Source organism: Monodon monoceros, unplaced genomic scaffold, assembly GCF_005190385.1.
Source record: "Monodon monoceros isolate NGI ecotype Baffin Bay Population unplaced genomic scaffold, NGI_Narwhal_1 Super_Scaffold_20, whole genome shotgun sequence".
NCBI classification, from domain to species: Eukaryota; Metazoa; Chordata; class Mammalia; order Artiodactyla; family Monodontidae; genus Monodon; species Monodon monoceros.
In genome coordinates, this window is record NW_021703777.1 from 63,656,608 (window position 1) to 63,679,383 (window position 22,776).

Here is a 22,776-nt window from a genome sequence, read left to right on the forward strand (position 1 = left end):
CACTGAAGGCTCAGATGATGGTGTTTCCAGCAATAAAATATTTTAAACTTACAGTACGTACGTTGTTTTTTTAAGACATAATGCTATTGCACACCTAACAGGCTGCAGTATAATTCAAACATAACTTTTATATCCACTGGAAAATCAAAAAAAAAATGTGTGTGACTCGCTTTACTGTGATATTGGCTTTAATGCGGGGGTCAGGAGCTAAACCTGTAACATCTCCAAGGTACACCTGTATATGTTTTATTGAATTTAAGAAATAGCATGGTTATTTGGAAACTATTCTAATGACTATGGGCAAGTCCATGATAAGGCCTACCTAATTACTTTGTGGCCCCAGCATTAGCAGTGCCTGTCACACACAGCATACACAGTAAATATTGGTTGACCTCGATCAAACTGAAGAGAAATGAGTACATTTCAGACATTCTGCACAATGCCAATAAAAAATGCCACAATGACAATGATTCTCAAAACTTAATACAGTTCCAAAATATTACTTAATACAGTTCCAAAATATTAACAGTGAATATTTCTAGATGCCGGCATGACACATGATCTTGATTTAAGTTTGTGTGTTCGCCTATAGTTTTCAAATTTTCTCCGAAGAAAATTTATGATTTTTATACTTATAAAAAACTCTCATACAATCAACAGGAGAGACGGGACGACGATAAGCTTGGTCCAGGGGACCCAGGCAACTCACCTGGCACATAGATGTAAATGCGTCTGCCCTCGATCTCGCTTTCTTCCAACTGCGTGTGGTTGTAATAGCAAGTGTACAGCCCTGTGTGGGCCGCCGAGGCGCTGAGCACTTCCAGCACCGTCACAAAAAGGCCACTGTTGTTCTCCTCGTCTCTGATTTCCACATTGGGGTTCTCTTCTTCAGACATGGGGTACTGCCAGCTCACTTCACTCTCCCCAAAGCATCTCAGAGAAAAGGAGGAATTCAGCTGCACAACCCTCTCGTTTTCACTGGGCAGGATGGAGGGTAAGGAAAGCTGGCAGAGGATAAGGCTTGGCCCTGTAAAAGAAAACATGCTCTGAATAGGATGCAGGCCAAAAGGACGGTCTCACCCAGAGCAGCGTCTATGAACAATGACCATTTCTACGCAAAAATCCGCTAGCCTGGGTGCCCGTGAAAGGCCCCCCATTATAACAGCACCGCATCTGCTGAGAGCAGCAAATGCTCCTAAGGCCTCAATAGTCCCGCTAAGCGCCCCCGGATTCACCCCTCCAAACACTCCAATGGATAGAGGACGTCTGACTCCAACTCCATATTTTAGACTCTTATGTGTGACCACGAAATATCCCAAGATAGCATAAGCTCAAGCACACATGCGTTCTTTACTGTGGACAGGGAACGCAGACAGTAAAGACACAAGGCAGATTCGTGCTCAAGACGTACGTGTCTTCCGTTCCTCTCTACCCTCTGGCGTGCCTCCTCTCTAATGACTTCCAGAAACCAAAGCAGGAGGATGTGGATTTCAATTCAAAAAGAATAGTCAAGCCCAAGAGCAAAAACGCCTAAGTTCATCTTAGAACCTAAAATGTCAGTCTAGCTGCTTCCTCTATCTATAAAACTGGTAGAAGAGATATTATGACTTAATTAATTATTCATTAATGTTCTCTAACCTCCCTCTGAGCCTGGTGTGGGAATCCCACCCGACTTCAGTATGTGTCCACTATGATGGATCAGCTTTGTTAACAGGGAAATGGTAAGTACACCTGGGTCACTATCCTGCAGGTGGGGAATACTGAGTGGACTTCAGAACTCTTAAATCCCTGACAGTGCTTAGTTCTACCATATCCATCTAGATACGACCTAAAGAGGCTAACAGACTTAAGTTAACTCCTCAGATTAGAAAAACACTGGTGTCATGGTGAACATCTGCAATTTATAAATATCTGGATGAAAACTAAGAAAGTCCAATAAATATTTCAACAAATGGCCCCAGTGGCATCCCTCCTGTTGGAAAAGAGTTACTAAGCTTCCCCAAAAGTCAGTCTATTAATTCAATTTCAAGGCCTAAGGTGATTCTAAGATTTTGTAGCAATTAAGGCATCTTCCACCTAAGACAGGTGTAACTTTAGACAGGTATGATTTTCTAGATGAGATTTTTCCATTATGTGTTCCCTTTGAGCATTCTTGAATTCCCCTGATCCACCTCTACTGGAAACCCATGTCCCAGGAGACGGAGGAGGGCGGTGGGCAAATTTAGACTATTATTCCTAACAATATTTCAACGCCATGATTACACACATAGAGAACATTCTTTTTTGAACTGGAATTAGTGCAATACAGCAGAGAGAACTGAAGGTTTGTGGTCATTCTAGATAATGTCCCATAGGTTTCTACTTCTCTTTACTCTTTTGGACTGTTTGCAGTATGCACAGTATAGGTCATATACCCGCAGAGCACAGAACTTAGGGGAAAAAAAGATTTCCCCTAGGACAATGAACTCAGATAGGCCTGTGATCCATACCTGTGACGAGACAGCCTAAGACCAGGAGTGCCCAATGGGAAGTCCCCATAGTTCTGGAAAACTGAAAAAGTCAAAAGTCAAACAGAAACAATGTTAGTCAATAAAACAACCCGTGAGCCTAGTTCTCTTTGCGCTTTGCACTATGGAAAATGTTTTTTTTTCTTTTTTTAGTTACTAAATTGTCTTTTTATTTATTTTTAAATTTAATTTTATTATTTTTTTTATACAGCAGGTTCTTATTAGTCATCAATTTTATGTTAACAGCATCATTTTAGTCAACAACATCCTGGGTTTTAAGATTCACAGTTAAAACAGTAAGATGCCTAAGAAGCAAAAATCAGATGGCCTTGTGCGGCCCCGAGATCATGACAGGAGCCATCTGAAGCCCAAACCCTTTCTGATTGTCTGCAGCTTTCAAATTCCAAAAAGTCTGACTTTATTGTCTTGGAATATGTCCAAAAGCACAGAAGAACGGTTCCTCTTAAACCATTTAAATTAAGATTGCGAAAAACAAATAAACATGTATTTACTCAACTGCTAAACTTGAGCTGTTTTCACTCAAAATGCGTTGTCACTGGCTTCGTGTTTCGCTAACAGAAAATACTTGGTCACATCCTCGGCAACTTTTGGGAAAAGATGCTTAGGCTGCCAACGAACATCTTAATACTTAAGAGCCATTCTGGTATAGACGTTTTTACAAGTTGCACTAACCCAGTGTCACTTAGAGGATGTCATAGGCAGGCCTGTACCAGGCTCAGGCCTGGGCCCCCAGCCCAAGTTCTCCCAGGACCTGCTACATTCACAGTCAAGCTAAACAAGGCACAGAAAAGCCGAGGGCACAGGCATGGAAAGAGGATCCGTAAAGGAAGTGAAAAAGGGAGAGGAAGTGCGAGAGAAAAGTGTGGCTGAATTCTTGTGTTTCGGGGATGCAGTAAACCACAGGATAAAATTCAATGGATGATTCATTCCCACACAGGTACCTGTACCTGCAAAAGCCAAGTTCTCCACCCTGATTTCCTGCAACAAATTCTAGGGAATGGAAGAGAAGTAGAGAGAGAGAGAGACTGAAACTGAATGTCCCTAAGAGAAAACAGGGAAAAGCAGTGGGCAAGAAAGGGGGGGATAAGGAAAATTAACGGAGGGAGAAATGAAAAGCAGGACCCATATTGCCCTGCAGTAAAACCACTGAAAAATCCATTCTGGTCCACCCTCTGAAAAGGCCCCTCTCCTTTATCCTTTTCTTTCCATGCACACCCCACAGATTTTATTATCTCCCGCTTCACTTCCCACATGAAGTCATTGAGAAAGTGATCTTCTTGAAGTCGACCACGATGAGCTTCCAGGTATTGGGGCTGCTAAGCACCCAAGTTTCAATTAAAGAGGCTCCGCTGACAGCCCTGGGCAGGGGCGCAAGCTTTAAGATGACCCATAAAAATCACCTAAGCCTTGGCCTGGTAGGTACTGGGTCTCTGAGTTGCTCAAAACCCCAACTCATGCAATGGAAATGAGTTCATGGGACTTGATTTGTTCCATCACTGACTTTGATGTGTGTACATGATTCCTGAGTAAGCTGTCTAAAAAACAAAACAAAAGAAGAAATTCATGTATGCCTGTGTTTAGCCCTTGTTTTCTTTTTTTTGGTTGCAGAGGATCCAGTTGATAATAGCCTAGTAATTTTTGGTGGAGCATGAGAGCTTCATCATGTATTCTTGCTTGGAAGTGGCAACTGGTCTACCTGCAGACATCAGATTTCTGCCCTATTAAATTCTACCAGTTAAATGGAGGAGGAAGAAAGACAGAGTGAACCATGGAATGCTGGTAGCAGTGAGTGGGCTGGACAGGAAAAAAAAATGATAATTCTGTTTTCTCCAAAGCAGGAACGAGAAACCAATATTTATGAAGCCAAAGTTGTCATGTGTATGCCATGTTTGTTAATAATAACCCTGTGAAATATCTGATTTTAAAAAGTGCCGCTTGAGGCTCAGAGAGGTTTAGCAAATGACCCAAAATCACACTGTCGATGGTAAAGCCAGGATTGTAACACCGCGTCTGTGTAATGCAAAAACCACGCTCTCTGCAATCCACCATATGTTCTCTCTCAAGGGAAGGTCAGTGTTTCAACCTTCTGTGCTCCCTCCACCCCCAGCTATTTCCTAATGCAAACCGGGGCCCTGCTTTCCTCCTCTGCTCTCTGCCACAGTGAGAGCAGTACAATGTGCTGTGAACCCAAATGCAATTTGCACAATGCTAGCTGGCTGATGGCTTCCAAGGATCTTGGCGTGTGCCCAGGGATGCAGGGTCTCCTCGCTGCTGCGGTGACGGGCACAGCGGGCCCCAGAGCCAGGTTGCAAAGACGGACTTACCACAATTAGCAGTAACGGGCCTGTGTGTTTGTACATATAAATATCAACCTCCCACTGATAATCCACTTAGCAAACTTCAAAGGAGCCCTCCAGAGCCAGCCTGATGTCTTGGGTTTTATCACATTTATATCCTGCATTCCTTCAGCTGGGCTTGCCAATGATGCATCTTTAAAGCATTCCCAAGCTTAAGAGAGGGGCTCACTGCTTTTACATAGCAGGCTCTGACGAGCGTTTTGCCCCGGCCAGGCCCCACCATGTTTCCTTCTGTGCATCCAGATATGGGGGACCCGATGCCAGGGAGGATTACTTACTGACATACAAAGTGGGCAATGAAAACAGGGCCTCGGAGCAAGCGATAATGATACAAATACTGAAAATCGACATGTGTTTACTTATGATTTCAACCTCCCTTCTCTGATAAGAGTGGTTCCCTGGCTAGAAATCTAGGCATATTTGTGAAGTTTCGTGTAATTACTCGTCTGTAACTCAGACAATTTACTCGCGAATAATTGCAGGCTGTTAGCCCTACAGGGAGGTAGTAGAAAACAACTGGAAAGAACGGAGGCTTCCCTTCCTATTGGCCCTGGAGTGAGAATCTCTAGGAGTCATGTTGCTATTTCCAGTGCTTTTCTACTCTGGGAGTAAATGCTCATCCTTAATCGGTAACCCCTATCCTAGAGCTCCTCCAAAAGTCGGACATGCAAATATAAGTAACTGAGGTTACAGATTCAGGGAAACACAGCATGTTATGAGTCAGCAAGAATAAACCACTTTGCAAGGACGAACGATGGATTTCATCCAAAAAACATTTTTTTAAATCATAATCATTTCTCTCATGCCAGCCGTGTGCTGGACTTCAGTCTCAATCCTCTATACTCACAACTCGTTGCCACAGGTTAGAGAAACGACTGGAGAAAAGGGATCTCTTCCGTGTTCACTCTCAGACAAATGAGTGTGGTCTCTCCTCCCACCCCCATTCCCTGGTCCTTCATTCCTTCTCTCAGAAGATATGATAGAAATGGCATTAGAGCAGGCTTTGATCCCACATCTGACACCTAGGCCACCTCTCTGAACCTCAGTCTCTCCTGTAAACCAAGACTAACACCTGACTCGCTGGCTTGCCTTACTGCATTATTATAAAGACTAAATTCTATAGTGTAATTGAAAGGGCTTCAGAAACTGCAGCTGTTAGTTTTCATACTGCCTCTTTTTCTGCAGGCTCCGAAAATGTTTTAGATGAAAGGGACATCAGAGGGGCTACTGCAGCTTCTACTTACTGAGACCAGAGGCCCCAGAGGCCACTTGACTGGCCCTGTACCACCTGCGTAGTGGAGAACTGAATCTGAACTCGCATGTGGTGAAGGCTGGTGTAGTTATCAAGACTGTTTCAAGTTGAACCAATATATACAGTCATGTAAACAGAGAAACCAATCTGTTTGCAGCCACTATTCTTTCTCTTTAACAGGTTGCCATCTCTGTCCCTGCAAACAGAAGCAAAGAGCCATTAACTATGACTCTACAGTCAAAAACAACATGCTAAGCTAGAGAGTAAACACAGGGCAAGCAATGCAAGGGCACTATTTCCAGAAGAGAGAGCATGGCATTCTTCTCACAAAGCCAGAGAGCTGGCTTCCGGATCACCAGCTGCACAATGCATCCCGCTGCAGAGCCACTGAATACTGAATTTCACCCCACCCTGGCATGATTAGAGGCCACAGAAGACTCTCTCACAGTCCCAAAAGTCACTGACCACCTCAAGATTCAGATTTCCGAGGTTCAGTTAATTTCAGCTCTCTTCAGTTAATTCTAACTGTGAAAATGACATGGGCTGCTTTTTCCCTGCGACAAATGTTCTTGTAACTTCAGCCCAGGCAATCCAAATGCTGGTCTACCCTGGTGGCAACTTCAGCGAGGGCGTGTTTACTGGGATCTGCACCTCACCAGAGCCTGTTTTACTGTTTTTATCTCCTTGAGTTCCATTAGACATTCCAGTGATGGGCGGGGGCTGGAGCATTTTTACATGGGAACATTTTATGGGACCGTCTGAGCTCATAAACCCTTCTGCTCTCCTGCACCAGATATTGAACCACAGGAGACTACAATGTCAACTTCCTTTTGATTGTCACCAAACTGGTGTGACACCTAATGGGACAACCTTAGGTGTAGCAGCTTGTAGTATACTTGATCTCACCAAGTCCCCAACACTAGGGCTTCACTGTAAAAGGAAATGCAAATAACCCACCTATCTTCTTCACAGGTCTGTTCTGATAATCAGATGTGGTAGGTCAGCACTTTGCTCATTAGGTAAATACAAAGGATTAACAACTAAGGCGAAAGACTACCCAGAAGTCAATAAAATAAATGTTGTCAGCCCAATGATTCTCGCAACTTCACAGAAGAAGAAAACTTGGTCCTACCGGGTGGAAAATGCATCTTCCTGGTGCCACGACTCGCTTAGAATATCCGCGAAGCCCATTCTCGCAAAGGGTCGTTGCAGTTCTCAAGTAAAACCAGCAGGTGGCAGTATTGGTCCAAGGGACAGGCAGTCCGGCTTAGATGCTGCTACAAGTTCTGTGCCAAAATGTCCCAAATCTTAACTTCCAATCTCTTATTTTATTGGGTTGTACATTTAGGTTTCGTGGTGACCTCAGCTCAAAGCCCGCAGAATAGAAACAGGAATAGGGTAACTGCCTGCGAAATGGCTTAAAGTTCCGCGGGGCCCCAAGAGAATTCGCTGAAGGCCAGACATCACCGCCATCACCATCACCATCACCCCTGCCAGAGGGTCGGCCGGGGAGACTGAGCTTCGGGAGCTAGGAAAATGGCGCTGCCATCCCAGGTCGCAAAGGTTTAGAAAGTTCAGCAGGAAAAGCCACTCGGGAGGAGGTCGGGCGGTTCTGGGTTTTGTTTCGCCAACGCTCTCCCCACCTTGCAGTTTCCGCCCGCTCAGGGGAGGGAGACCACCTGGGCAGCGCTAGGTGGGGGTCCCGACGCCGTGGCCGGGCCCGCGCTGCCCAATCTGTTCGCATGCCATTGTCACCCCTCGTAAAGCCCCCGGCGGGGGCCGCGACGGACGCGCAGCCCGGGAACTACGGGCTGATTTGAAACGACTGCTCCCATTGCACAATAACGCAGGGTCGTAAAACAAACAGCAAGAGGCCGCCTGCGCGGCAGGAGAACTTTCGAGGGGCTTGACACCGACCCTCACCCAAGAGCGCCCAGGATTTTACATCCTCCGCTTCTCCCACATGTAATTACTATGACGCCCCTACCCTTATGCCCAAACCCGGAGACCTCCGCCCCTCTCGCCCACCCAGCGCCATCCGGGCACACAAAGTGCCTGCGAGGCGTCAATCTGAGGCCTCCAGAAGGGGGTAAGGTGACCGAGGTTAGTCTTCCCCTGGGTCTCAGCGCTGCGCTCCGACCCGGCGGCTGCGGGGACCGCCGGAGGCTGGCGGAGAGCCGGATTGCGAGCCGGACGCCCGCTAGAGGGCGCGGTAGCCCCGAGAATCTTACCCGGCTAGCTCCTCGCTCCGGCCGGCCGCTCTGGCTCCGGGTCCTCGACAGCGCAGCGGGGACCGCTGCTCGCCCACCTTCGCCGGGGTGGTTCCGCGCTGGCACAGTCCGGCCTCCGGCCCCGCCACGCCCACACGAACACCGAGCGGGCCGCTCCCCCTCCCGCTGGTCCACGTCCTCGTCAGCTCAGTCACCCCGGCGCTTGGGGCAACGACCGCTCGCTCCCAGGTTTAGCGCCCGCGTCCGCCGCTGCGCCCCAGGCACGACGCTAGACGTTTGCATTGTTTTCGGCTGAGACCTGAGAGGGGGCCGGACGGGGTGGAGGGAGAAGGACCGGGTGGGTTTAGGGTTACAGTCGCACGCTAGCGCCTCCTATGGGCCGGAAAGCGCCACGGCCGCGGACAGCTGCTCGCAGAGAAAGCCGCCGTGGCTGCGCCTCCTGCGCTTTTAAGAACCCAGCCTTTCCCCAGTGTCCCCCTTGCCCGACGCTCGCTCAGCCGCGGCTGCCCTGAGCACACAAGCGCCGCCTGCGCTTCTCGCTCCCCTTTCGCGGGGAAGGGGAAGACTGCTATAGGCGGGGAAGGAAGCACCCTGATTCCGAGGTCGTCCATCCCCTACAATCTACTTTTCCAACGGATCCCTGGCTCACTGTTCAGTTTAAAACAAAAGGAAATGCCACCAAGCCACTACAGCAAAAGACAAGCACCGGCAGAGCCCGGACTAGAGTGTTGTGGGGAAAAGCAATTTGCCCCGACTCTGCCTCCCGCGCTCGAGGTAAGGCCACAAACCTTACCCCCCGCCTCGCGTACCCCGCTGGCTGATGCTGCGCGCGGACCCCGTAAGACCAGACGCAAGGGAGGCTGAGAGCCGTACCTTTCGGCGACCGAGCAAGCTTTTAGCTTTCCCCCATGAATTGCCACTTTTCCATCAACAACATGTAACCCTATCGCAGCTCCCCGGAGGCCAGAGGGAGTCCCACCCACCGGGGTCTGCAGGAAGGCGCCGGTCACCACGTCCCCAGGATGCGTTCCGGCACTGCGCGCCGCCCACGGCCGGTCCCCAGGAGGCACAAAACGGGCCCGCCTCGGCGCCAGACGCGTTTGCAGCTGGGAAGCCCGGCCCGATGCCCCTCCCCCTACACCCCTCCCCAGTCCGTGCCCCCGGAGGAAAGCGGCCCTGGGGCCGGGAGCCAAGGCTCCGTTTCGAGTCCCTCTCGGTCTAAAGGCTGGTGCAAGGGCCGAGGGGCAGCTGAGGGCTCCTTCCTGGTGCCTTCTCCCACCTCGTCTATCTCCCACTCGCCACCACCCCTCGCTCTTGGGACTCCAATCCTGGAGTCCAGCTACACTTGGGTCAAACCAAAAGCAAGACTGTCCAAGAGCCCGAAGCAGGGACTCACTAGGGTGTCAGTGAGGCTGGTCGGGCCCTCGCCTGTCGGGGAGTGGAGGAAGGGCCCCCTTTACCGTAAGGACCGTGAAGAGGAGAAAGGCAAGAGAGAAAGAAAAGACGAAAGGGGAGCAAAGCAGCAGTACCAGAGCCTGGGTCGGTCAGATGGAGGTGGAGATTGGGGATGGGAGGGAATGTTAAAACCAGAGCCAGAGCGGAAACAAATGAGGTGCTCACGTCCCGGGGGCACCTTCCTCCCCTCCAGCGGTCCCGGGGCTCGCCGGTCTCTGGGGTGTTAGTCCCGTGAGCTGTGCGGCTGGTTGTCGTGCCCCGTTTGCCCCGGATGTCTCTCCCTGCTCTAAAAACCTGCCTAGTTCTGTTCGAAGGCGACCGCGGCGAGGCGAGGCGGTCCAAAACGTTGAGCAATTCGGTTGCGGAGCCAAAAAGCCATTTCCCACACAGCGAAGCCAGGGGCTTTTCCAGGCGGCCGGGCCGGGCGCGGGGCAGTCCGGACCTGATAAGCGTCATTCACGCTCCCTCTCCAGCCCCAATCTGCCTCTCACCCTTGGAGATGGGCTGGAGGAGCAAAGGGCGGGGGTGGGGGGCCGCTCTGGCGGCGGGAGAGACAGCGAACCGACAGCCCCTCGCTTCCTCCACGGCTGAGACGCTTGGCCAGGCTACTGGCAGCTCCTTCACACCTGGCCAGGCGGCCGGGGTTCCTGGCCCCCTCAGACAGCGGTGCTCGGGTCAAGCCACACTCCCTCTCACTCTCAGCTGGCCGAGACCCTTTCCGACCTGAACCGCTGATCCCAGTTGTTTCCGAGCCAAGTGGACGCCGCCCGCTCCCCTGGCGCTGCCTGGAGAAGTTAATCTCACGTATAAAAGCCGATTTCCATGGGGATAGACGGTGGAAGAAGGAGGGGCGCGAGGAGAGAGCTCCGAGGCGGGCAGAGACTCTGGCCGGCGCAGGGAGTGGAATAGAAACAGGGACATTGGAGAGGGTGAAGCACGGGCGGCGAGTGCCACGCATCCCCGCGCGGAAAGGGGCATGCGAGGGGGGTGCAGGGCCCGGGTGCCCCGAGGGAGGTATTTCGCCTCCCATCTTCCTGTCTTACCTGGGAACCAAGTTTCTCCGTTACGAGTTGTCCCTAACTTCCCCCACAAGAAGTTCTCCACTTTTTTGGCGACCTTCCTTCTTTCCTTCCTGCGGCCGGGACTGGGCAGGAGCAGAGCCCCGGGCTTTGCATAAACGGTTCGACCGAGGAAGGGGGCGCGCAGAGATTGGTGGGGGTGGGGACCACCGCGCACAATGAGGGCCCCTTGGAGCGCAGTTCGAAATTCCTCAAATCCCAGTTGCTGGAATGCGAGGCGACGATGACTTCTTCACTCGGGGCCAAATGTGTTTGTCATTACTCCAGACCGCCTGCCTGCCTGCCCTGGCCGCCGTCGCCCCCGCGCTAGAGCGCGCAACCAGAGCGCACTGCGGGGCTGGCGCCCGCTCTCCCTTACACTTCACTGATCCCACAAACCTCCGAGGAGCTCCCCAAACCTCGCCCAAATCCGCGCCCCCTCTGCTTGTCTCGAAGCCGCCAAGGCTGTGGTGAGTCTGGCCCCGGCTCGCACCGGGCGCAGCGTCGTCCAGTAATTACGCGCCCTGGGTCGGCGCCATGTGCACCCGGCGGGCACCCAAGGTCCGGCCCTCTCCAGCCGAGCCTTTCACGCCTCCCCTCCCCTCAACCCCTTCCGCGCCCCGCTCCGCGCTCTTCTCTCCCCACCTCCCTCGGTCCACCGGCCGCGCTCCACACCACCCGCTCCAGCGCTGTCGCGCCAAACTGCGGGCGAGGAATGAAAATACTCGTTAAAAACCTGTCGCCTTCCAGGACCCAATGCCAGGAAAAGGGCAAACACCTCTGCCCCAACTCCCAGCATTACTAGGTGCTAGTTCCAGTATACAGGAATACCACCCCCAATCCCAAAAGAAACCTCAAAAATGTAACCTTAAACAATTTCTTTGGGAGGCCATAGAGTTGTTAGAAAAACACTGCTTTTAAAAATAGGTCTGGAAAATGTGTTTTTTTTTTAAATGCCTAGACTTTCGAACTCTATAGTTATCTTTCCTCCAAGTGAAGTTTATTCAAAATAAATTACTCTCTGGACACACAACTAGAATTCAACTCCAATTTTTTTTTTTTTCTGATCGCCCAAACTTTAAGTGAAGTTACTTCACTTCTTGTAGCCCAAAGGGCCTGATTAGGGACTTCTCTTAGAAACAAAAATCCTTTTTCTCCTCCCTTACCTTCTCCTCCTATGTCAATTCGCAATGAAAATCCTACATATGGAGCAAAAAATGTGTCCACGGCCTTCAGTCCTCTCCTGTAGTCCCCTCCTCTGTTTCTCTCACTCTAGCTCCAACCGTAATGGGCTCAAAAACCGCGTTTTGTAATTGATTCAATGTTATAGTCCATCCTTCTAAAACTAATCATTTGCTCTAAGTAAATAGCTGTCAGGAAATGAAGGCCCCCCCTCCCCTCGGCCTCTTCAAAATAAGAGTTTCCCTCGAACTCCGTGCGCTCTGAATCTTCCAGCCTCCAGATTGCGCCTTCACTTTTCGCTCTTACGCAATCAGGGGGTCCAGCCCCAACCTCCAGACTTCGACAACAACTGGGAGGCGGGGAGAAGCAGACCAGATGGGGTGGGGGGGATGGAAGGGGGTGGTGTGGATGCTCTGCCGGGGAAGGGGTTCGCGAAGATACAAACTGCCCATCATTTCCAGAATGAGTTTGCCTCCTGATCTGGGGGACATTTTCCTACGCATCTATGTTGCTTTGTATTTTCTTTGAAAGGAAGAAAAAGAACACGTTAAATTGTAGTTAATGCCCAGAGAGGATATAAATCTGGAATCGAGAAGTGGCCCTTCTGTAGGAATTCCTAGCCCGACTATAATTGGGGCCGTCAGGAGAGATCTCCGAGCGCTTGCGTCGTTTTGAACCTGGGGTCTTTTAGGGGAAGTGCCGTGCAGTTGCTAATCCTTTAATGGGATTAGGCAAACTGTTGAGTCTAATAAGTAGATGATGGGTGTTTTTTGGTTTGCTTTGGTTTTGTTTGAAAACGGGTTTGAAGGAGGGTACAAAGAGTCGAGGGTCTGCATAGGTTTGGAACGTTCTCCGACAGAACGACCTTTACTCCCTTGGAGCACTTATCTTGTCATGTCTTTGTTTTCATGGTTATCTGGGCGAGGTTGTCCTGGCTTCTATCACGCACACAAAAAGGCTCAGGCTTGAGCGTCTGGGGAATCCTCTACAAACAGCCTGTCACCTCCGCGCTCGGGGGGGGGGGGGGGGGGGGGGGGGGGGGGGGGGGGTGTGTGCAATTTGACTCTCCCTGAGCTCCCTCCCGCCGCCTAGGTCGGACCTTACCTGTGCCCTGGGGGTTGAGAACGGAGCCCCAAACCCTTTGCCGGGGGCGCGAGGCAAGAGACAACGCCGGGAGAAAGCGATCCTGCTCGCGAAGGAAAGGGGGCGCTGACGCTCCAGGAACCAGACCTGGGCGGAGTGGGGCTGCCGAGCGAGGGCGGGGGAAGGGAGCGAGTTCACCTTACCCGCCTTCTCTAATTTTGAATATTCTCTTGCTGGGTGGAGGGGCTCATCCCTCCCCCACCCTCACTCCCCACACACAACACACACACTCCTGAGAACGGCCAGCGCGGCCTGGTTTAGGCTGGAACGTGAGACAGCCATCACCTTTACCTCATCCAGAGGATGGACGCGGGACAGCCTGCAGGGGGTGGTCCCAGAGAAGTACTCCAAAGGGTGCTGTATTGAACTGGGACCGGTTCCTGGGATGTCAGGCAGGGGAAGACGCCTGAGGCTGGGCTAGGGGCCCTATACTCCCAGCCCTTCTGTGCAACCGCCTCTCCTGCATCTTCGGTTCGGGTGACTGCCCTGCTCACTATTACTTCCACATGTTCCTTCAGGAAATCATTGAAGGCGAATATATGAACAGCCCCTTGTTCGGAATGCTAACAGGATACCGTAATGTTTGTAGATAACGAACGGGAACTAAAGACACCGCCCCCCCCAAAAAAAATTGGAGTGCGGAATAATAGGGGGAACGCGGGTGCTGGCTTTCATGCAATTAAAAAAGTCAAGCTGAGATCTAAGTTTTTATACCAAGTACCCAAGAGGGTAGGAAGCGAGGCAGGGAGCAGGGCCTACCCAGGAAGGCCTGCTTTGCTGCTAAGAGATTGCCAGACCGGTCACGCCGGGATCTCCCGAACGCAGGGCCCCAGCACTCCCCGCCCACAAATGGTAACTTCACAGTTCATTTCAGAGAAGCTTAAAGGGGCCCGAAAAACGGACTGGGCGGAGGGTGTCTTCGGACCATAACTCCTCGCGAGTTTAAAGCAGAGAGAATGGATGAGCCAGTAAGCACTCGGTTGTCCTTCTGGTAGTAATTACCTGCCTAATTTGAATGATGCCTTTGTTATGATCATTAACAAACATTTGCTAAAGGTTTCCATGTGTGACATTCCAGACGGTTTAAAGGCCTGCGGAGCAGACTCCCGGTATAGAACACCGGTGGGGGGTGGCGCAGAGAAGCAAATGGTTGGGAGAAGTTTTCGCCGAGTCTGGGCCGAGCAAAGATGGAGAGAGGGCAACCATCTGCCTCTCCAGCAAAAGCAAAATAAACCCAGTGGTCAGGAGAGACCTCGGGGCTGGAGGTCCTCGGGAAGGGGCGGTTCGTTCCTTAAGACGAGTCCTGCCCAGCTGCCCCTCCCACTGCTCATAGGCGGGTTTGAATCTTGCTGTCCGCCCTCCGCCGCTGGCCAGAGGCTTGGAGAGGTCGGGGCTGCGCCCGTCAGTCAGCCCAGGCGTCGCTGGGAGGTGGGGCGAGCCGAGTTTCGCTCTCCCCGTGTTGTTCTAAGATCCTCCAGATTGCTCCCCCGATGCCCGGTGTCCTGGGTGGTCCTGGAGCCGCAGCGGGCAAGAAGCGCCTCCTGGCCGAGGCGGACTGAGGAGTCTCTTCTCGTCGGCTTCTGCCTGGGGCATCGCGGGTGACCGGGCCACCCTGTGCGCCCCGAGGAGTGACCCTCGCCGGCTTGGGCAGCTGAGCGAAGGTCTCAGCCTGCACCCGGATTTTGATTTTCAACCTCTTGTGCTTTTCCCTTGAGGGATCATCATGGGGTTAAGAATGAGGGTTTTCTCCCCAAACCCGGAGTCTGGGCAGCTGCGACCCTCTGGGAAGGAGGCCCAACTCGGGAGTTGAGCCAAGTGGGAAGTTTGGGGAGTGCGGTGTTCCTGGCGTGACCTTGCGCATCTAGGCGCTCAAGCGACTGTGAAAGTGGAGGCAAAAGATGTAGCAGAGCCAGCCATCAAAAAGAGGACTCCACAAAGTTTTTACAACCAACTCGAAATGGTTCCTGAGAACAAAAACAAAATCTCCCCCTGCCCTGCTTCCCGGGCTCGCGCTTTCGGTCCCCACCCCACCCCACCCCTGGGAGACCGCTGCCGCAGCTCAGGGCGTCACACCTTCGGCTTTCGTGGGCGTTCCCCGCTGAGTTGGCTTTTTGTTTCTCCTTTACTCCTCCCCTCCTCTCCAGCTCCACCCCCCAATTCTACTTTCCGCGGAGAATTCAGAAGGTCCTTCGGCTTTAGGAGACCTTTGGTTGCAGCAGTTATCAAAGCCGTTAGTTAACGAAAACCACATTTACACCAACCTGCAACTGGTTTTTCAAATGAAATTGATGAGGGGGGCACATTTCTGGCTTTTTGAATTGAAAATGAAGGGCCGTTTGATGGTTGGGAGGGAAAAAAGGCTCTGTCTCTTTTCCCACCCCCTTCAATTCTTGATTGGGCCTGGAAGAGACGCCTCCGTGGGCCCACCGAAGGGACCTTCGTCGGGAAGGCTCGGAGGAGGCTTGTGGACGTGGTGCACAGATGTGTGGAGTCCCTGCAGAGCGCCGGGAACCCCGCCCTTGCCTCGGGTCTGCCCCGGCTGAGGCTTGGAAGCTTGCTGCGAGCCTCTGCACGCTCAGAACACAGAGAGGCCCAAGTCTTGGAAAGGGAGGAGAAAGAGGGTCCAGACTGGCCTGTGTAACTTGGGGTGACAGTTCTCTCTGGGGCCCCTGGCACACCTCCTCTTCTTCCCAGTGGCTGGCTAAGGGTGCAGCGTCTCTTCTGGGTTCTTTGCTCTCTCTGCAGAGATTTGTCTCCCGAGAGACGTAGAAAGCAGTTCCCCGTGGCTGGAGACCAGAGGCACCCCCTGCTAGGGTCCCTAACACTTCAGCCTGCTTACTGACCTGAGGACCAGACACTGTGGAGTTGGGAAAGATGTGGTAGGACTAGACTCCTCTGGATCTGGATTTATAGATACCCTTTTCCTAGGGAGAGAGCCCTACTTCCTCAATCTAGGGATGTTTCTGTACCTCCTACTCCCCTCTCCTCCTCTTAGGCCTTAGCTTTTAGTTACTTTTAATTTGAAACCCGTGTGAGGGGAGAGGGACGGAACGAGGAGATTGGGAGGTCTGCTCTTTATTAGGGGCCTCAGCATCCAGCTTTCCAACGCACAGCTGTGGCTTGGGAGGGGAAGGAGGGCTGGCTCTGGTTAGGTCAGCTTGACTGAAGAAAGGGCCTTGTCCTCTGGAAGTCCCAGGAGTACGGCAAGGCCCAGTGATGTTATTTAAAAAAAAAAAAAAAGCAAAGCAAAGCAAAAAGCTTCCAGCTGAAACGTTGTTCAGGGGAAAGCCAGTGGAAACTGGGTTCCACAGCTACACTAATTATAGTACCTAAGTTTGAATATGAGCCACATTATTTAATCAGGGTATTATTTAATCCCCGAGACAACACTGTGTGTTGTGCATGATTACCCCCGTTTAACAGAGGAGCAAACGAAATCAGAGGGGTTAAGCAATTTGTATACAGCAGTGCCAGGATCTGCCTAACAGATACCAGGTACAGTGTGATCTGGTGAAGATAGATCATGTCTCTGAGCCTCAGTCTCATCCGTATGAATGGACATAATGTCTGCATTACACCCCCAGATTGTTGTGAAGGTTAAATGAAATGAGGTATAAGAGCCCAGGAAGGCACTAGATAAATTTTCTCTTTCTCATCTTTCTTCAGGCTTTTCCACAGGCACAGTCACTGTCACAGTCACCTCCAGTTCTCTGCTTCCCCTGGATTGGCCTCCAGAGCTGGGTGAAGGCCAGTCTAGTTTTCTAGTTCATATTCTCAATTAAGGGTGGGTCAGGGGCATCTTGGTTCCCAACTATTAACCCCCAATGTTTCAGGCCCTCTCAAAAAATGGGGCCTAGGCAAGAACGCAAGGGGGGAGCCAGGAAGGAGTAGAAAAACCAACTGAAATGAGAAGACAGGCCTGGCATCACCAACAAGAGGGTCTGTAAGAAAGTCAGGAAAAAGAGAAGTTGAGGCCTTAGCCTCGGGGTGAGGACCTGTGAGGGAGCCTCTGGGGTGTCTTGTGCACCAGATGCCCGGACTTTGAGAGGATGCACTTGGTAGGGCAAGGTGTCCCATGCATGCATCTCCCAGACAGCCACCCTCCCCCACCAGATTTCCCCCAACCTTGATTTTGGAAGCGTTTCTTTTCCCATTTTTCAATTCATCAAAAACATTAAGGCAGGGCTTCCCTGGTGGCGCAGTGGTTGAGAGTCCGTCTGCCGATGCAGGGGAGGTGGGTTCGTGCCCTGGTCTGGGAAGATCACACATGCCGCAGAGCAGCTGGGCCCGTGAGCCGTGGCCGCTGAGCCTGCGCGTCCGGAGCCTGTGCTCTGCAACGGGAGAGGCCACAACAGTGAGAGGCCCACATACTGCAAAAAATAAATAAAAAACTTAAGGCACACCTGAAACTAACACAACATTGTAAATAAACTATAATATAAAATTAAAATTAAAATTTTTTAAAAAGGGGGTTTAAAAAAAAACTTATGGCATGTGCCAATCAGAGTTTCCTCTCAGCTAGAGAGAATTGGTTCACGGAATTCCTTGGTGGTCCAGTGGTTAGGACTCAGCACTTTCACTGCCGTGGGCCCAGGTTCAATCCCTGCTCGGGGAACTAAAATCCAAGCCGTGCAGCCAAAAAAGAGAGAGAGAGAGTTGATTGAGTCAAGAAACATTTATTGAGCATATGCCTTGTGTCTGGCTCTATATTAGGCATTAGGGTTACAATAGTAAACAGAATGGATATGGTCCTTGCCTTGAGGGACTTGCTACAATTTTCTTGTCTAGCCACCAGTGCCCCCTCCCCATTGCAGACTCACTGCTGCAATGAGAGAGCCCCCATTAGAATAACACTCATTTTCTCATGAAACTGTAATGAAGAAGATGACTAGAGAAGGCAGACCTCTTGAATCGTGGGCCACAGAACGCACACCCCCCCCACCCCCGAACTCTCCAGAATGTGTACAACTGGGATCTCCAGCCTGGCTGGAGAGGAGCTTATCTTTATCCAATTCAATATAATAAATACTTACAGGGCCAGAAATGCCCAAGACTCCATGTCAAGGGTTGAGGAGACAGCCCTGCCTGCATAGAGTTAGTTGAGCAAATAATCAATAAAACATAAAGTTGGAATATAGTGCTATAAGCGAATGTTAGGGTGCCCAGTGATGTCAGAGCACATAGGAGGAGCCTAACCCCAACTTGGAGGTTGGAGAAGACTTCTTAGAGGGAAGGGGCATCTTCTCTGTGAAGCTAAAAGGAATAAGAATCTAGTTCAGGAAGACTCTTGTGAGTCTCCAAGCATGGGCTTGGAGATGAGAGACAGCAGGAGGCCATCAGCAGTGAAAGAAGTTTGGAACGACTGGAACTTGTAAAGGTCCACACGGGGAGGAGCTAGAAAGAAGTCAGATCCTGGAGGCCTTCCAGGCCATGTTAAGAATCTGGACTGAATTCTATGGAGATACTAGAATTGATTTAAGGAGGGGCAGGACGGGAGCAGAGTTGAATTTTAGGCAAGATTAGCCTGGAGGATGCCAAGAGGCAGGGAGGCTACCACTGTAATCTAGCGGGAGTGGGTGCTTCCCTGGCCTGGGGCTGAGGGCAGGGAATTTGGAGAAAGTGAATCGGGAGAGAGGGAAGTTGAATGTGAGCTGTGAGAGAGAGTGGAGTCCTTACCTTAGGCCATAGCTGGTGCTGTTGACACAGCTGGGGGACAAAAGGAACACAAATTTGGGAAGGAAAATGGAGTCCACTCTTCAACCTGATACATTTGAAAAAAACTCAGGCAGGGAAGGATTAAAATGAGGAGAAAATCCAGAACAGAATCTTGAGTAACTCTAGCATTTTCCAGTGAGCAAAGAAGATGCTGAGAAACAGCTAGGAATCTTTATCTCCCGAATGTTCAGCTCTTGTCTCTGAATCCATATGACGGGCTTTGGTCGAATTTAAAGAGCTATCTATGCTTACCATCTAAGTTCAACATTATAAAATGTGGCCAGACATATCAGGTGATTTTATATTTATGAGTGATTATAAACATTCTATGAAAACATGAAAGCTTTAATTGTTATATGAGTGGCAATACTAGATTATTTTTTTCCCTCACTCATATTCTTCTTTTTTTTTTTTTTTTTGCGGTACGCGGGCCTCTCACTGTTGTGGCCTCTCCCGTTGCGGAGCACAGGCTCCTGACGCACAGGCTCAGCGGCCATGGTTCACGGGCCCAGCCGCTCCGCAGCACATGGGATCTTCCCGGACCGGGGCACGAACCCGTGTCCCCTGCATCGGCAGGTGGACTCTCAACCACTGCGCCACCAGGGAAGCCCACTCTTTTTTTTTAGACAAGTATGAGAATTTATTTGCAATTGAAATTTTTGGAATACAAATCAATAATAATCATTATTTTACAAGGTTTTCTAACATGAATAAATAGGCAGAACATTTTAATAGTAATAAACAGAATTATGTAAATTAACTGCAAAAACTACCCCCAAACTGAAGAGATGCTTTTCCATTTAGACAATAACTAACCTTTGTTTTTTTCATACTCTTAAATATTTATATCCATATTTGTATCCACATTTGGATTTCAGATCACGGAGTGAGGTTGAAGCCAGATTCTTGTTCTAAGGATACTCAGTGCTAGCTCTGTACCCCCCACTTGCAGTCTTTGGCAGGCACTGGAGAACTTAAGGCAGGGCTCACTTTCAGAGACAAAAAAATATGTATGATTCCAGTGACCAAGATTGCATATTGTCCTCCAGTAATCATTCTCCCCTCCTACTCAGTAATTGAGCCTCTGGGTCACTGTTGTTGTTATTTTGGTTTTTTTGTTTTGTTTTGCTTCTTGGGACAAAATCTTCCTTTCACAGTCTCTCTTGAAGCTAGATGTGGTCATGAAGAAAAGTTCTGGCCAATAGGATGTAAGCAGAAGTTGTGGGAGCAAATGTCAAGAAGTGTCCTTAATAATAAAAGGCATATCGTTTTCAATCTGATCTTTTTGCTGGATGGAAAACAGGTGATGACTGGAGCTTCAGCAGCGATTTTAGACTATGAGGCAACCTTGAAAATGGAAACTACACCCTGTAATGCAGTAAAATGGAAGGTCCCGGACCCAAGAAGCTCCAAACAACCCCTTATAAACTACCTATTGTCTTCTGGGAAATGTAGCAGAGATACAGTTGTATCTTGTTAAGTCTCTTCTTTTGAATTTTTCTGTGACTTGCAGCCAAGCTTGATCCTAACTAATGAAGTCAGAAAGGGTTTGCTCGTTCTAACTACAAATACAACTACCCTCACTCAAAAATGAAAGCTGTCTGGGGAGAGAAGGGCTGAAAACACACACACAGCTGCATGACATCCCCATTAAGCCTACCAAGACTGGATGTCTCCCTGCGACGTGCTCACATTTACGACGTTCCTGTGGAATTTTAAGTGTGTGTGTGTGTGTGCGCGCGCATGTGTTTTAAAACACTCATTCAGAAGCGCTGCTTGTTCAACTTAATTTGTCTTTGGATAGTTAGTGACACAAAAGGAAACGCGAAGAAGACAAAAGGAAGGACACGTTAGCCCTCTTTTCATCTTCTTTCTCCTGGTCTCGTGGTTTCAGTTTTCGTGATATCCTTGTTCTTACCCTGCATATATTCTTACAGTCTGTACATTTCTGGCCTCCTCTCTTTGCCACTTTCAGATCCTCAACATATTTACATCCTCGTTCGATTTTTCATGCTTTAAAAATATGCCTTCAGGGTAAATTTCATGCCCACATTTCGAGGTCATAAAACGATCCTGCAGGTAAACCATCCACGGAGTTTAGGCCAACTTCCACCAGGCTCCTGGCAGAGAAATGCAGCCCCACGAGGCAAGGAGATGACGATTCCTGACTGACTCAGGAACTGAATGAGAGAACTCTGAGTTTCTCCTCTCCCTGCCCTAACACAGCTACAAATGTACATCAACCTCTGGGTGCTAACTCAAGCCTCCAATCCAGCTATCACTGAGTCTTGATTCATATACTTTTTCTGCTCAAAATTTGAGGGAAGGGAGTCCTTCATAGCCTTAAATAAGAATCAAAATCAGTTTTCCTCTGTGGCCTGTCTCCTCAGCATTTACCCCACTGGATTGCATCAGTCAGCTGACAAACGTTCATTCAGCCCCACCTGTGCCAGGCACTGTGCTAGACTCTGTGGAACCGTGGTGGAGAAACAAACAAGATCTCTGCACTGTGGGGCTTAGCTTTTGTTGGGGGGAGACAGACCAGAAACAAACCAGGCCCTGATTAAAGTGCTCTGCCATCATCTGGGGCTGTGTGAGGCTATCCTAGGAAGCCTCAGCTGGTCCAGTGCCTCAAAGGATCTTCCCTGAGAAGGTGCTATTTAAAACTTCGTGCCATATGTGTGGAACCTAGAAAAATGGTACAGATGAACTGGTTTGCAGGGCAGAAATAGAGACACAGATGTAGAGAACAAACGTATGGACAGCAAAGGGGAAAAGCGGGGGTGGGTGGTGGTGGCGGTGGGATGAATTGGGAGATTGGGATTGACACATATACACTAATATGTGTAAAATAGATAACTAATAAGAACCTGCTGTATAAATAAATAAATAAAATAACATTCAAAACAAACAACTTCATGCAAGGGCTTCCCTGGTGGCGCAGTGGTTAAGAATCCGCCTGCCAATGCAGGCGACACGGGTTCGAGCCCTGGTCCAGGAAGATGCCACATGCCTCGGAGCAACTAAGCCCGTGCACCACAACTACTGAGCCTGCATTCTAGAGCCCACGAGCCACAGCTACTGAATCCTGGGCGTCTAGAGCCCGTGCTCCGCAACAAGAGAAGCCATCGCAATGAGAAGCCCGCGCACCGCGACGAAGAGCAGCCCCCGCTGGCCACCACTAGAGAAAGCCCACACGCAGCAACGAAGACCCGACGCAGCCAAAAATAAATAAAATAAAATAAATAAATAAAACTGCGAGCAATTCTGAAGAAAGTAGCTATATTCTGCTATTATTTTTAAGTCATTCAGAAAGTTAGATCCCACAAGAAGTGTATGTTTGAGGCAGTTACGAAGATAGCAAATCACACTCTCCTGTTTCTAGAAATGAGTTTTGAGTGCCCCCAAAGGAACTGTAATATTCTGAAATTGAATCACAAAATGATTGAACACACTCAACTGACGAACTGTCCTTGTTCAACAGAGACAATTTGGAGAATTCCCTGGCGGTGCGGTGGTTAGGACTCTGTGCTTCCACTGCGGGGGGCATGGGTTCCATCCCTGGCCTGGGAACTAAGATCCCACAAGCCATACCGCGCAGCCAAAGAGAGAGAGAGAGAGAGAGAGAGAGAGAATTTGTTTCCCCTGGGATTGGTTATCGTGATATTTGAATGTAATCGAGACTCTCGTGATCTCATGACAGCCCCAAAGCTGGTGCTTCAGTCATCCTGGGGGTGGAGTTGTCTTGGGGAGATAAGACACATATACTGTCATCCAGCCCCCTTAGCTAATGTTTCACAGGCTGACAATGACAGAGTGATTGCCTTTGATTAAGGCACATTTTCGATTATCCCC

At 50.0% G+C, this 22,776-nt stretch overlaps 1 protein-coding gene across 3 annotated transcripts in view; it reads right to left on the reverse strand.

The window, feature by feature from the left end:
• PDGFRA (platelet derived growth factor receptor alpha) overlaps positions 1 to 12,220 on the reverse strand; it is a 43,822-nt gene extending 31,602 nt beyond the window's left edge. Inside the window, exons 1-3 of one of the 3 annotated variants that reach the window (XM_029235257.1) lie at positions 12,048 to 12,220; positions 2,490 to 2,550; positions 710 to 1,027 (exon numbers count right to left, since the gene is read on the reverse strand). In XM_029235257.1, the coding sequence (XP_029091090.1) occupies positions 710 to 1,027; positions 2,490 to 2,538 (367 nt within the window). In that variant the 5' untranslated portion in view covers positions 2,539 to 2,550; positions 12,048 to 12,220. Of the gene's footprint in view, positions 1 to 709; positions 1,028 to 2,489; positions 2,551 to 7,269; positions 7,955 to 8,368; positions 8,976 to 12,047 lie in introns of those variants that run through there. The other 2 variants (XM_029235258.1, XM_029235259.1) reach the window with 2 other exon arrangements.
• Between the last annotated feature and the right edge of the window lie 10,556 nt (positions 12,221 to 22,776).